This window comes from Dermacentor silvarum, chromosome 10, assembly GCF_013339745.2.
Source record: "Dermacentor silvarum isolate Dsil-2018 chromosome 10, BIME_Dsil_1.4, whole genome shotgun sequence".
Classification (NCBI taxonomy): Eukaryota; Metazoa; Arthropoda; class Arachnida; order Ixodida; family Ixodidae; genus Dermacentor; species Dermacentor silvarum.
The window spans coordinates 121,863,627-121,879,201 of NC_051163.1; the positions used below are offsets into that span (position 1 = coordinate 121,863,627).

The 15,575-nt window shown below is 46.2% G+C and overlaps 1 protein-coding gene across 1 annotated transcript in view; it reads right to left on the reverse strand.

Annotated features, from left to right (window-relative positions):
• Positions 1-1,621: 1,621 nt before the first annotated feature.
• Positions 1,622-15,575, reverse strand: part of LOC119431815 (mitochondrial tRNA-specific 2-thiouridylase 1) — a 34,758-nt gene continuing 20,804 nt past the window's right edge. The window contains exons 4-6 of the mRNA XM_049658058.1: positions 9,908-10,080; positions 4,637-4,793; positions 1,622-1,665 (exon numbers count right to left, since the gene is read on the reverse strand). Coding sequence (XP_049514015.1) covers positions 1,622-1,665; positions 4,637-4,793; positions 9,908-10,080 — 374 coding nt within the window. The remainder of the gene's footprint in view (positions 1,666-4,636; positions 4,794-9,907; positions 10,081-15,575) is intronic.

Genomic DNA, 15,575 nt, shown 5'->3' on the forward strand with positions numbered 1-15,575 from the left:
GAGCATATTTTTAATTTTCAGCTTCCAAAAATTTTTTTATTTACATCTACATTTGCTCTTATTATTGATAATGTGAACACATAACTTCATTGAGCTGTAAAATGACGTATTATTGTTCAATTTCTAATCTGCTTGCAGCGTTGCTATCCTTATGCACTGTAGTATCCAACTATATGTTTGTTACAACTTTCGCTTTAGCAGGTCAATTTTAATTGTTTCAGCAAACAATAAAAGGCAATTATTAATTATCTCGGCAACCACTATTAGTCGGCCCTCGTTAATTTCAAAAATCAGATAATTCGGACTTGTCCTGTGGTCTCGGCAGGCATATGCGTTACATATGCATTAAACTCATTAATTCGGACGTATTTGGCTTCACATCGATTAATTTGGACAACTCTCCGAGCAAGCGAGGAGTGCCGCAGATGTGCGTCGCAATAGAGCGAAAACGGCGCTAGCATCAAACAGAAACGAAGCGACAGAATCCACATCACCAGTCATCAGCAGAAATAGTATGTGAACGACAGGAATGCTTCTTGTCTATTTCTGCTTTTATAGCCTTTATTCTTGCATTTACCAATGTGCATAGCACTTCATTGGCACGTGCCTTCAGAACTGCATGGTCGCCGTCCATGATCACATTGATAACGACCGCCATTCTGTCCGTAGTAGTTGTGGCAAACAATAGTTTCGTTGCGACTCAGTGTGCGCGTCGGCCGCATGCCTTCACAACTACATAGTTGTCATCTATGATTGTGCCGATAGTGACCGTGCTTTCGGCCACAGTGGTTGCAGCAAACAGTAATTTCATTTGGACTCAGTGCAATGGCTGCGCACGCAATGTCACAAACACGGTGGAAGCTGTCGAGGATGAAGAGCGCTGGCTACACATCACGATGGACAGACACTCTGCTGGCTCACTGGCGAAAAAATAACTAGGATGTGTGCACTGTAGTGAGAAGTGTGTATCCGATGAAGGCAGATGCCCCGGCCGTATTGCGAAGTCGCACAGCTTCACTGCTGCAAGTGTTAATCAGTTACGAGATGACGAGAATTGCAGCTTCTGCACTGCTTTTGTGCAAAATAGTACAGTAGAGCCCCGTTGTTACATTCCCGGGTGCTGCGTTTTCCTGGCTGTTAACGTCAATTTTGGCTGGTCCCGGCATAGCTCCCATAGGACCCAATGCTTTGGTAACCCCGCTGTTGCGTCGCAACTGTGGGACCGTTCCCGTATCATGCGTTCTGAACTGCCACCCAGCGCCGGCCCGAGCAGCCATGTTTACTTTTCATGTCCCTTGGCTTGGTGGCTTCACGATGGGATTGGACACCCAAAGTGCTGGGGCAACACCTATGACGTATCTTCGGTTTCCACCACCATGGCTTTTAAGATCCATATTTGCTATCTAAAGATGGTGTCTATGACGCGTTGGAGCTATAAATTGGTTTTGGTGCATAGCTGTTCTGTATAAAGTGCAAGGGAGATAACGCCGTCGCCGTATGCTGTATGTATGAGTGAGAGTGTGCATGGGTCAGCCGTCGATTGCGGCTCAATCTCGCATGCGCGAAGGAGAAAAGCGGGGCAGAAGTGCGCTTGTTCTGTCATGCACGAGGGAAAGGGGGGTTACTCCTGCGACGGCAGTGCGGGCACCGTGTCTTGAAAGCAACCTGCAACGTGGAAAAATTACGCGCCCGTGCAATGTTGTACTCTGGCATCAACTGCATACTGCGCGGCCCGTATCTTAAAAGCGATCTGCATTGGGGGCAGAGTCTTGGCAGTGTAGATGCGTCGGCAGCTTGTAGCTTTGTGCGTGCTCTGTGTTCTCGCCGCTCAGTTTGCGTTGAAGCGATAACGATAACATTTGATAGCGAGTGTCTGTGGTCATCGAGTGTGATGTGTTCATGTGTACCTGTAGGCACTGACACCATGCTTGTTAATATAGTTAACAAGCGAATGTTTACAAGTTTACACGGACAATAAAACTACTATCCTTACTTTGTATAGCTGTCTACTAATTTGCTATCGCAATCGATGCTTCGGCTTTCGGGCGAAACTACAACTTTTTTCACACGTAAGAATTAAAATAATATTGTGTGCAGTTCAACACTACTCTCATTTCTCAATTTTTCCTGTTTCTCATCTCTTGCGTTTCCCGGCTCTTACGTTTTTTTTACGGTCCCATGAAAAATGTATCAGCGGGGCTCTACTGTAATAGGATTTGCCAATTCATTCAGTAAATAAAAAAGCATGTTGACATAGTAAGCATGTGTTTAGCGTTTTCTTGATACCCTTAATAGTTCAAAATTCAGTTCATTCAGACATTTTTTTCGGTCCCGTGAAATCTCAGGGTGTCTACCAAGTTGACATTTTCAGATTCCCTGAGTTTCCCAGGTTTTCCCTGCCCGATTTTGCTAAATTCTCTGAGTGAAACGGAACTTTCTTTTACATCAAGACGGGCTGACACCATGTTGCCTGATGCTGTCACTCTTTAGTAAGCATGTTAAAAAACTGTTGCAGTTTCACCGGAAAGGCGAAGCATCAATTGCGATAGCAAATTAGTAGAGAGCTATACAGAGTAAGGATAGTAGTTTTATCAGCTGTATAAAATTGGACATGCAGCAGCACCAGCAACGTGCAGAACTGTTGTCGACGCCGTCGGCGTTTTGCCCGTGTTCGCACCGAACACGCACGGCGCTGCTGACTGTTGCCGGTGCCTCTAGGGGCGGCTCGGAGGTTTTCGATGAGATCAGAACGGGACACTCGTCGAGCAGCATCCGAAGTCTTTACCACCTTCTCGCCTCACAAGATTTTTATATAAATACGCATTTGATGCCACAGCTAAACGTCGCCTTCCCTCCCTCCCTCCATTACCGCAGCTTTCGTTCCCTTTCAATAAAATTACAGCTAATTTTTAGGGATGGGCGAATAGTGGATTTGAGGTTCGAAGCGAATTCGAAGCAAATAGTGATTTGGTCGAATAAGTTCGAATCGAATAGTTCGACTAGTATATATCACATATTACAGTAAAACCTAGCTAATTCGAATGTCATGGGATTGAAAAAAAATGTCCGAATTATCAGGGTATCCAAAAACAGTAAGAAAATGCTCACTATGTCAGCACGATTTTATTAGTGTAATGAATGAGCAAATCCTTTCGCTATTTTGCACAAAAGCAGTGCGGAAGCTGCAATTCTCATCATCTCGTGACTGATTGGCTCTCGCAGCGGCGATCGAGGCCTCGTGACTTCCTTCGCAGCACGGCCTAGGCGCGCGACATCATTTGTGACACACTTTGCACTACCGCGCGCACATCCCAATTATATTTTCGCCAGTCAGCTGACCACCAACAGATCGCACGTCCATCACGATGTAGCCGGTGCTCTTCATCCTCGACAGCTTTACACCAAGTCAAACTGAAACAACTGTTTGTCGCAACCGCGGCCGCTATCGACGCGATTATGAACGACACTTGGCGGTGCTTTACGGCTTGCCGAGGGTGCCGAGAGCAACGAGGGTGACGTCACGGAGCCAAAGGCAACTGGACCTCCGCCACTCCGCGCAGGGTTATCAATCGACGATTGTCGTCTCTCGTGGTTCTGTGGAGGGATTTCTGGACGCTGTGCGATCGCATCGCTCACGATGATTCCACGTTCCGAGCGCACGCTAGATCATATCGCGCTGCCGCGCGGTGAGATGCGATTTCCACGGTGAACTTCGCGGCAACTTGCCACTCGCAGCACGACGCGTGCGTTTTTGCCGCTAATGTGGCTGTACCCGGCTGACGCACGCACCGAGTCAGAACGAAACTACCGTTCACTGCAACAACTGCAGACGAAATCGCGGTTGCTATCTATGCGATCACGGATGGCCACTACGCAGCTTTTTAGGCACGCAGCCGATGTGCGTATTGAGTCAAAACGAAACTACTTTTTGCCGCAACCGCTGCGAAAGAAACCGCGGCAGCTATCGACGCGATGATGGGTGACGACTATGATATCCCGCGACCAACACGTTATGCGCAGCGGTAAACGCAATAAAGGCACAAATAGGCACGAAGCGTTCTGTCGTTGCTGTCATTCACGTTCGATTTCCGCTGCTCACTATGGCGATGCGGACTCCGCCACTTCGTTTCGGTTGTGCGCTAGCGCCGTTTCTGCTCTTCTGCATCGCACATTTCAGGCTCTTTATTGCAAAAACGTATAGCCTTCGAGATTTATGGTTGATGTATGGCAGCCATGACGTGAAGCATAGCCTCCGAGATGTGTACCGGCCGTCCATGGCTTTTGGCTGCCTATTCGGAACGCCGAATAATTCGAAATATTGAATACCTGAATTCAAATCGAAGCGAATAACGAATATAGAATTATTCGATCGAATATTCGACAATACCGTATATTCGCCCATCCCTACTAATTTTCCCTGATAGAGGCACAAAGTCCCGGAGTATTTCCAGAATATTCAAAATCCCAGAAAATTCCCTGTTTTCCCGGTTGGTAGACACCCTGAATCTGAATTAACACGGCTTTACTGTACTGTGGTGAAAAGGAACAGGCACAGAACAAAATGAAATGGCACCTTTTAAATGTGCGTATTTTGCAGCGTGCTTGTTCCTGTTCATAAGGGCACTTTCCCACTCACTACAACGTGAGCATGAAGAAACCACTGATGACTGACCGGTGTGTGTTCCGACCACGTCGCCAGTCTCCATGTCGACAAAACTTCCTGGTCTTGGCTCCAGGTACTGCTCCACAAAGGCTCGGAAATCCCGCTTCCCAATGAAGCAGAGACCCATGCTCTGTGCACGGCAGAGAAGAAGAAAGAAAACCCTCTTCTAAAACCACCTCTCCTTTTTGTTTTTTGTTTCAAGTAGATAGACAGCACAGTTTGGCCCTATTAGCTGGCACACCGGAATCATCATCATCAGCCTATATTATGTCCACTGCAGGATGAAGGCCCCTCACTGGAATAGGCTGAGATTACTTGGAAACGAAATAAAAATCTATAACTTGAATCTAAACTGCAAAACAGCTCAGAACTGGTTTTGCTCTCGACATCCCTCCTTTTATGCCTTAGCATGCACCGTTATCCATATGCATCGTTTTACAAAAACAATAGTTAGTAGTTAGACAGAGGCACTGCTCTGTCCATATGTTCCTTTAGTCGCACTCACGAATGTTTGCGTTCAATATAAAGGAGCAATGAGCTTTAGACGAGTTGAAATTATAAGCTAAACCTTTAGTCAATATAGCAGATTGTGAGAGAGCCAGCACAAAAGTGTTGTATTCAGTGGAATGGTCTCATAGGTGCTCATTGTTATTAATTTGTCTGCAAAGTGAAATAAAAATTACACCACCTTCCCGTAAGGGAACCCCGAGTAGTATGCGAAGCAGCCATGGGGTCGACTCAAGGTAGTTTTATCAAATGTATAAACTTGGACATGCAGCAGCACCAGCAATGCGCAGAACTGTTGTCGACGCCGTCGGCGTTTTGCCCGCGTTCGCACCTAACGCGCGCGGCGTTGCTGACTGTTGCCGGTGTCTCTGGGGTGCCTACTGTCGCGCCTCTAACCTAAGCTGCTTCGCATTATCGCGCGCGGAGCCGCAGGTGTTGCCGTTCGTTGCGCAATCCGGAGAGGAGAGGAGCGTCAGAGAGGAGGAATGTAGAGAGGAGAGGAGATGAGACGAGGAGAGGAGATGAAACAAGGAGAGGAGGGGGAGGAGGATGCGCATGCGCAGTAGGGATGTGGACGCACGGCGGTTGGATGGATGGAGGGAGGTAGGGAGTCACATAGCCCCGGGCATAAGATGCTTCGCATCTAAAAAAAAGACAGCTTTCACGGGAATTCCGGTGTTGCAAAAAGAGACTGCAATAAAGGAAATGCGCTGTAAAGCGAAAGTTTATTGTCAAAATTAAGTTCGCCTACTTCGGTGAGCATTGTTTAAGGCTATGAAACTCCATTGCCGACATCGCAAAGTGCACCCCGTGCGTCAGCAATAACTTTTTGGGATGCGTTCACTCGCATAAATGACCATCAAATGCAGATTTCCAAACAAAAGACTTGCCCTATGTGGCCATGTTCTTGATCGATCGCTTTCACAACATTTCGCGTAACTTTGCACCAGACGTGTTGGTGTCTACAGTCGAGTCCCGCTACAACGAAATTCACGGGACACACGAAAAATTTCGTCGTGGCGGAACTTCGTTCATGCGAAATTGATATGTATATACCGTATTTTTGCGATTCTAAGCACCCCCCCCCCCTCTATTTTCGCGAAAAAAATTGTGGAAAAAGTTTGCATGCGAATCTAAGCACCCCCCAATTTGTTAAGAAGAGTGCGTAGCCAAGGCCGCCTCGTGACGCCCGCGAGCCGCGCGTAGCTGAAGCCGTCGGAGTCCCGAGGTGGCACGGCGTCCGCAGCGCGATCTCGCCGCACAGTCAGACTGCAGAGCCGCGCAGACTCAGGACGCCCGCGAGCAGCGCGTAGCCGGAGCCGAGCGTCTCGGGGATTTTTCCAATCTAAGCACCCCCCCCCCCCTCACTTTGGGCATCGCGATCATGAAAAAAAGGGGGTGCTTAGAATCGAGTAAATACGGTACGCACGCCAAACGGCAAAGCCGCGAACGAAACCGAAACTGTCGTCTGGGAAATCTTCGTGATAGCAGGGGGGGGGGGGGGTTGAGACGTACCGAAGGCAGTTGATAAAGTGTCAACTTCATGAGAGGATGCATTTGGCGCCGCTGTTGCAGCATTTTTCGTACATTGCGGCCGACACCTAACCCAACGGGCGTGCCCGGCCGATCGCGACACACTCATTTTGCGGCACAGGCACCGTCGCAATGAAGCAGTTTGAATTATCACAATTTCACTGCATATTTATGACAAAGTCGGCAAGCTTGGCAAGCTTGCGCTTACCGGAAGTTTTATTTCCCGAAGTCGGTCAGCCTGGATTTCTTACGCTTCATGGCAAGCAAGGGCATTACACGAGTCTCAGAGTCCGTTAAAAGAGCCATCGCATTGTCGTGGGTTCTATTAACTTTTCTGATGAGGCGAAAATGATCCATTACTTTCAAAGCAGACACCAGAGTCGGTGTGTGTCTAGCGGATACTCATTTTCCCCAGACGACGAGACAGCATCTTGTTGACAACAGCGGCTGCGGCGCGGCCGCTATCTTGAAAGCAATTTGCGACGTGCACAAAGTGAGCGCCCGCGCGGGCCTCATCTTCAAAGCGATCTGCGATGGAGGCAAAGTGCAACTAGTGCCGGTAGAGTTGTGTGCGCTGTGCTTTTCATGTTTAGTTCGCGGTGAAGCGAGAGACGACACGGAGGTCAATTCGTTCGCTGCTATTGCCGCGTCTCACTCCAGGTGTTGACACGGCATTTCCGCAGTCATCAAGTGAGATCTGTTCATGTTTATCTGTGCGCGTGTGACACCGTGCCTGGTAATTTAGTTAGCGAATGTTTACAAGTTTAGACGGCCAATAAAACTACTACCTTTAGTTCGTATAGCTGTCTACTAATTTGCTATTGCAACCGATGCTTCGCCTTGCAGGCGAAACTGCGAGATTTTTCCTTCTGCTTTCTGCCTCGGCGATCGTATGTGCCTTCTCCTCGAGAGAGAGAAATTTACACTTCTTCATTGGCGTAGCCATTTCGACCGGACACACACACCACAGAAAACGGCAGCGATTGTGGTGATACCCTGCAGTGTCGCGCAGGCGCATGGTGATCACGCATGGCTATAGATTGCAGTGGCTTAAACCGGTACTTTGAATTTGATTTCGTTCGCAAAAACCTCGTTCAAGCGGACATACGACCGTCACAGCTTTGGAAGGGCCTTCTAACTTTGACTACTCGGCAGTTTCAATTTCAATTCAGTCCCAGTTTCGTTCTCGAAAAGTTCGTTGAAGCGGAAATAGCGAATAGAACGCCTTCGTTATGAAGGAACTTTTTTTGTATTACTTTCTATGGGCAGCTGACGGGGAATCGGAAAATCTTCGTTGTGGCGGAAATTTCGTTGTAGCGGCATTCGTTTTAGGGGCATTCGACTCTACAGGCAGCACCATTGATGAGATTACTATCACGAGTTTTTAACGGCTTGGCCTTTACGAGCAAGAGTGCCCCTCCAGAGCATGGCATCACCTGTAGACGCTGACGAGTGCTGTGTCAGATTGACTGAAATCTCACGATAGCGATATCATCCTCATCGGGCAAATCTACGTTCGGAGGTTTTCGTGTAAGTTGATTGATGATTGAATTGACGGTTGCATTGATAATTTTCGTGTATATCTGCTGTTGTGTGGTAATGAAACACACATTCTTGAAGCAGGGGATGCATATTCTCGGACCTAAATCACAGCCGCAGGCGTAGAAGCCCATCTCGGTGGGATGTGGATTTGCATGTTTTCGCTTGACTGGTTTCTCCCGCAGAATATGCAGTGATCATGGTACGAAAAAAGCTATCATTACATGACAGTAGAGGTCAAAGGCGATGTGGCCGTGCCCACTGCGCCGTTTGAAATGGCGCTTCAAATAAACAAAATGGTTGCCATGACATGCTTCTGGCGATCACTACTCAGTTTTGCTGTTTTTGTAAAAGAGAACGGCAGCGGCCTCACAAATGCGCTGCGACGGTATTTTTACGCAATATGCAGAATACGCATTTGAGCACTTTTTGTACTCTTATAGCATTACATGGGTTCCAGCAAATTTTGTTGATGAGGGATTGCAGTGTAGCGACATTTTGTGGTCGAGAGATACGAAATGTATTGAATCTTATGGGCGTTCACCAGGGATACGAAAATATTTCCTAGTGTCAGATTTTTGTTACTGCGAGCTTTAACGGTATATGCACTGATATTTGGTTTTTCCTACAATATATTCCTTGAAACGAATTTTCATTCAAGTTTATTGGTATATTGTGCATTCTTCACTTGCCGTTAATGTTAGACACCATGTATCATGTTGATATTCCTTTGCACTCGGAATTAGGTTACATCTTCGAGGTAAATGCTCTGCTCATTTATGTGATATTTGTTCCTTTTCTTTTTGCTTGCACTAGAAATAATCTTGCTGCAGCTGTACTTGCCTGCTCATGCCATTAGTCCTGAGGTGTCTTAGTCAAGCCCATGTAGTGGTTTTTAGGGGCGAAGCTCCTTATAGCGGCACCCGTTCGTCCCCGTCGTCGTCGTAGTAGTAGTGTGTAACCAGTCTGAGAAAAATGAGAAAAAAAATTCCGAAGTTGTGTCCGTAGCGCGGAATCGAACCAGGGACCCCTCGCTTCCGAGCGCGCGGCGTTAGCCCACTATGCCACGAAGCGGACATGGACACACGCACCACGATGGCAATAAATACCCAACATTAACGAAAGGCCGCGTTTCTAACGCGTTTGTGCTAGCACGTTACGGCCCGTGTAAGAAGCTGGTGTAAGACGCTGTGGCCTCTCCGCCTTACCTTCAACGCGTTTCGAACGCGCTGCCCAAAGCGGTGGCAAGTCAAGTTCAAGTCGAGGAGCGTTTATGAATACGGGGGGTATACTCTCTCAGCAGTCATGTGATGGCGTCGGCAAACGTGGTGCACGTTCCGGCATGTGTAAATGGCTGCGTAAGACGCTGTGGCCGCTCCCCCTTACTAGACAGTACTGCACGTTTCTAACACGTTTGTGCTAGCGTCCCCTTAAGCGGGAGATCCGATGATTCCCTCCGGAGCTTCGCCCACTCATCATCATTTACCCCGTGGATATGCTGTGATTTTTTCATTATAGCCATCAACCTCCTGGATTTTGAAATAAAGCTTGAATTATATTGAGTTGAATTTCACACGCGTTGCTCTTGTTTAAAAAAAAGCTGTCGCAGGACCCCTTTAAAAGTGCCCGGCACATGCGCGATCGTGGTAACCGCACACTACTGACCTCCTTTTTAGTCGCAATCCTCTGCAGCCCTATGCTTGTTGCGACCTGCTTGACTGTAGTCTTGTCGAAGTCGCCCAGGGGGAAGAGGCTTCGCTGCAGTGCCTCCTGCTTCACCTGAGCCAGGAAGAAGCTTTGGTCCTTGTCGCCATCTATGCCTCGCATCAGCCGCACACCTGCAGTGCAAGCATTGGTAAGCACAGTGCACATGGTAAAGCGAACACACACGACATCAATCAATTTCGTCAATGTATATGCAGATCTTGTTCAATGCACACGATTACCAATAGAAAACGTGTCTCCAAATTTTCCACTGAAGCCTGTGTTAATTCCCAAGAAACAACACTGCACAATGGTCTGTACTCATGCTTTGAATTCTTTTGATATAACAAACACAAACATAATGAATTATGAGTTACAATTATGAGCTGTGCCGAGCAAGTGCCAAGGGTGCTGCTAAGTCTATCCAGCTTCGAGGCGAAGTTTTCGCAGATACTATGCTCCAAGAACAACCGCAGTGGTGATTGCAAAATGACCGTTTTGAGAACACTTTATTTCTCATCACATCAATTGGTACAAAAAAGAATATATGCTGATATATGCAGCGTGCAAACTGCAAGAAACGTGATGCAGCTGAACCGTCTTGCATGCTGTGCAGTGGTGGGCAGATGCGGGCTCAGAGTTGAAAGGCCTCATACCGCAGCTCTCAAGCGTGCTACAGATTTGACAGTGGTCATCACATGTAGCAAAAGATAAAGTTAAGACATCAGTTTATACTACTGGACACTGTTGTGTATGAAAAAGCAAACTGTAGCAGATTCGGGCATGTCACAACATACCGCGACCCTAATTTTGTATGAACAAACTTTGGATATAATGGACCTTTTTCACTGTATTATCACAGTCCGTTGTAATGAGCGTTGACTATAACGAGTTATCAGATATAACGAATTAATTTTAAAATGTTTCTTGCCAATATTAGCAATTATTGAATGCATGCTTATAATGAATATTGGATATAACAACGGTACAGTCAACATCTGATTTTGCCGACTTCCGTGGACCACGAAAATGCCCGAAAATATGAATGCATGCCTTTTACTGCCCCCAATGGCTCAAATCGCCACAGGAACGTCCGAAACAGCTCTGAAGGCCAGCCAGTAAGGATATCAATGCTCAAACTGTGACAGGAGATGAGAGGTCCATTAAAAAATTAAAGAATAAATAGTCCAAATAAAGTTCATTAAAGCATAATTACGGTGTGCCGTGACAGTGGCTCCTTTTCACTCTTGGAATGCTTCAACGCAATATATTGCATATGCTTGACTGCGAGACACTGCTGTATTGTGGCAAAGCTCACTTTCGGGAACAGGCATTATGCAATGCAGGTACTTTTTGCGCTTCAAAGCCATCAGCGAGGATGACAAAAACGGAGTCGGCGCCATTGTTGACATCAGCAAATTCTTCCAATGAAAAACACTGCACAGAACAGCAGAAAGATTGGTAGCAAATCTCGAAGTCGCTAGGCCTAGCTTTGCCACAGTGGCTTCGACTGCTAGCATATCAGTGTGCAAGAGCGCTGGTTCAGAGGTGCGACATAATAAAAAATGGCAGTGGTGGCAGCTTTGATTAATGCCGTTTCATACCTGCAGTCACAGCAAAAAGTCTGAAAAGTCAGATGACCAAGGGTTTCAGCAGGCAAGCGCTGGTTCAATGTGACAAGATAATCAAAATGGCAGCACTGGCGGCTTTGATTGCTGTTATTTCAGACCTGCGGTCACAGCAAACATTCCAGTAAATTGGACAGCAAAGGGTTTCAGAGCCCGAAGTTCCAGACGTCTTTATACATGTGCTCTATGAGGTACATCTTGGTCCAGCAAACGCGTCTGAATTATCGGGCATGCCTGAAAAATCTGTCGACAGTATTTTCATGTCAAATGTCACTTGATGCATGGAGTTGACTGGCCCAAGAGCCAGGTCTGGTCAAAGAGCACCAAGTGAGTGATCATGAGTTTTCAATGAAGTAATGAATGACTCCATTGAAAACGCATGATTACTCACTTGGCGCTCTTTTAGTATGAACCCATTCCTGTATTTCATGCAGGTTAGTAACAAATATTCTAAGATCAAAACTAGCGACCGTTGGGCAGTTTCATCCAGCTGACATGCCCCACTTGTCTAGGCAAATTGTGCTCTTTTGTGCAAGACATTGTGCTCTCATTGCTCATGCTATGTAGTGATACAGAACCGAACCCCGGGCCCAACACAGAGGAGCTGTTGCACCAAATCCTTGATGATCAAGAAGCCAAGCAAGCAAGACATTGACACTATCGAATCCAAGGTTGAAAATTTTGCAGCAGCATTCACAGATGTTTCAAATAAACTATCTATCCTTGAGACAACCATTCAAAACACGCAAAGGAAATTAGTCGATCACGAAGACAAGAGCAGAAGCAATAATCTCCTCGTGTTTGGTTTACCGGAACGCACTGATGAAACAATTCAATTCCTAAAAAGCACGCTCAGGATCAAGGTGTCAACAGTCGAAAGAATTCACCAGATAGGACAGAAGAAGTGAAACAAAAATAGGCCAGTTGTGCTCAACCACTGAAGATTAGTGTACTCGAAAAGAGTTCAAAACTTAAAGGGAAGGATATCTCAATTGCAGAAGACTTTTCGACTGAAACTGGACAAATAAGAAAGCACCCATGGGAGAGCACTGCAAATATCAGGAAAGAGGGTGGAAAAGTGAAGCTCGCACATGACAAGGTCATCATAAACGGAGAAATGTATGCTTGGGATGCTGCTCAGCTGAAAAAAATTCCCGTTATTGCCACCAACAAAAAAGTCTAAAAAAACAGTGAACCTTCTCCGGCGGTCAGGGAAAGCACCGTTGCATTAATCTAAATGGTCACAGCATCGTAAACAAACTAAGCAACTTACAGAGCATTGCAATCGCACATGAGCAGCATGTCATTGTAATATCAGAAACTTGGCATCATTCTGATATTTCCGACTTCGAGATAATACCACCAGGGTACAAAATTTACAGGAAAGACTGAGATTCTCGAGAAGGCGGAGTTGCTTGGTTGTTTCACAAATCCTTGCAAGTTCAAAGATTATCTGACATAGCAGGCACTGAATGCGTCATTGCGAAAGTGTTTTTGGACGATCTCCATTTTGTAATTCTCGGGTTCTACCGTCCACCTAACTGTGACGTATTTTTAACAGCAGAGAAGCTTGAGATGGCCATAAGTACGTGGCGCATTAACAAAAAATGTGGGTCGATCCTGGCGGTAGTGCAGAAAGGGTCCAAGCGCAATGGCACATACCCCTGTCAACTAGCGAAGCTGAGCCTGGCTAAGTCTAGCTAAGCATGGTTGGGACTATTTAAGCTTAGTCAGTCATCGATAGCCTATCAATAATCGATCAACAATCAGCAAATTCCGTAAAATGCTGGGGATGACTTGGTAGTGCTTACCCTAGCCCAAATACGTGGCCAATACCTTGTGATAGCCAATCAATAGCTAATCGATAATCAACAAATAATCAATAAATTCTGGGAAATGCTGGGGATGACTTGGTAGTGCTTACCCTAGCCCAAATACGTGGCCAATACCTTGTGATAGCCAATCAATAGCTAATCGATAATCAACAAATAATCAATAAATTCTGGGAAATGCAGGGGATGACTTGGTAGTGCTTAGCCTAGCCCAAAAGCCAGGACTAGCTAGGTGCCCATCAGCCGCTGTCTCTTTAGCACTGCGCCTCCAGTGCAAGCTTAGCTAATTTTTTTTTGTATATCTGAGTGAATGTTTATGTTGAACTGGTAAACATTGCACGAATCTTTTGCTTGCTGGCAGCGATTTCCCTGAGGCCCTTTGCGTGGCCGCAGAACCTTTAACTGAGATTGTTCATTTCCATGGGCTGACTCAACTTGTAAAACAACCGACTCGCATGCAAAACATATTATATCTCTTTCTTGTAAATGACCCCGACCTCAGCCGTAATCCAAGTGTCCACATGGTCGAAGGAATCTTGGATCATGAAACGGTATGTCTGACATTAAAGTTAAACTTTGAACTAAAGTGACACTAAAGGCAAATAAAAAGTAAAGCTAAAATGATAGAGTAATGCTCTATAATGTCTAAGGCATCAATATAATCGCGTACAGAGCTTTAGTAATTGAGAAATTGAGGTAAATGCAAGACACGATAAGAGACTCCCCAGAGACATTCAAGCACTTACCCGATGATGAAGGCACTGCTCAAAAAAATAATGTCACCAGTACTCAACCACTCGGATAAAAAAGATCATTTTGTTGAATTATAAGATGGAAGAAAATGCTACTTGTCTACTTCTATTAGATTCTTAGAAAAAATAACTTTTTGGAGCTGCCCTTGATAACGACATGGGTGGTGTAAAGGTTTCGTTTTCGTTCGACTCTGCACTGTGCGCTTTCAAGTTTGAGTAGTGCCGCTATCGCGTAGTGCTGCGCTAGTGTTCCTGGTCGGCTAAACTCGCGCTTGAAATTGCAAGCAGCAGAGAATGCCGCGTCCAGGTGATGACGCGGGATGCCCAAACAGTCCGCGCGATGGCATGTCCAGACGGTGACCAGCTTCATCGCCCGCCGTCGCATTGCTGGAGTCCTCGCTGCAAAAAAGGCTTGTGTCGAGGCCGCCGTCGTAGTACACGACGCCGGCAGCGTGAGCCCTCAGCAGCATGTCACGCTCATCGGAGTTTAAATCGCTGAAATCGAGCCCAGCATCGCAAGCCAATGTGCCGTTGTCACTGTTGTCAACAAGGTCCATTGCGATGAGCGTCGACGATCATCATGTTTACAATTTGGCGCACACTTTTCCTTCAGCGCTTGCGCACTGCTGTTGGCTCTGTTTCTGGCCACACGTCTGCGTTTTGCGTAAAAAAGCTGTAGTGCCGTCTGCACGCGGCGTTTTACTCACCGGCGGCACAACGTCACTATGAGACCATGATGTCACCACTCTTTGCTCGGGAGGGCGGGTGATTTGAATGGCGCTAGAGGTACACAGACGCAATTTTCTCATAAAATAAGTCTTTTCTTGGCATGCACCAACTGTTTCGCGGTTTCTGTGATCATATTTTAACATTCCACGTTGACTTAATATTTGCCTTTAGTGTCCCTTTAAGACCCTCTAAAAGACACCACTTAATTTCGGTGTTCTCTCACGCTAACGAAGTCAATATACTTGATGCATTAGATACTGAATTCTCTAAATTTGTATCTTTTTCAGAACCTGATCATGTGTCCACTGATAGCTTATGGTGCTTCTTTAAAAATTGTTCCCAACTGTATCGACAACTACATACCCAAAAAGTGAAAAGCTGTATGTGATACGAATCTGAGGATGACAAGAGACCTCGTGCTTCTTGGGCGAAAACTAAAGACAATAAGAAAGCAACACAAAGCACGGCCATCAAAAGCTAACGTTGATAAAACCGACTTACCATCTACTGTTGAAAAGTGGTATTTCGAAAGCTAAAGAACGTTATGAAAACATTTCCTTGAAAAACTTTCGTTTGTCATCCCCAGATAAGTTCTAGCGATACTTATCGCCAAAGAAGACTCACGTGTCTGATATATGTGCTGACGGTACAATACTGCCTGATAAACCGACAATTGCTAATGCATTGA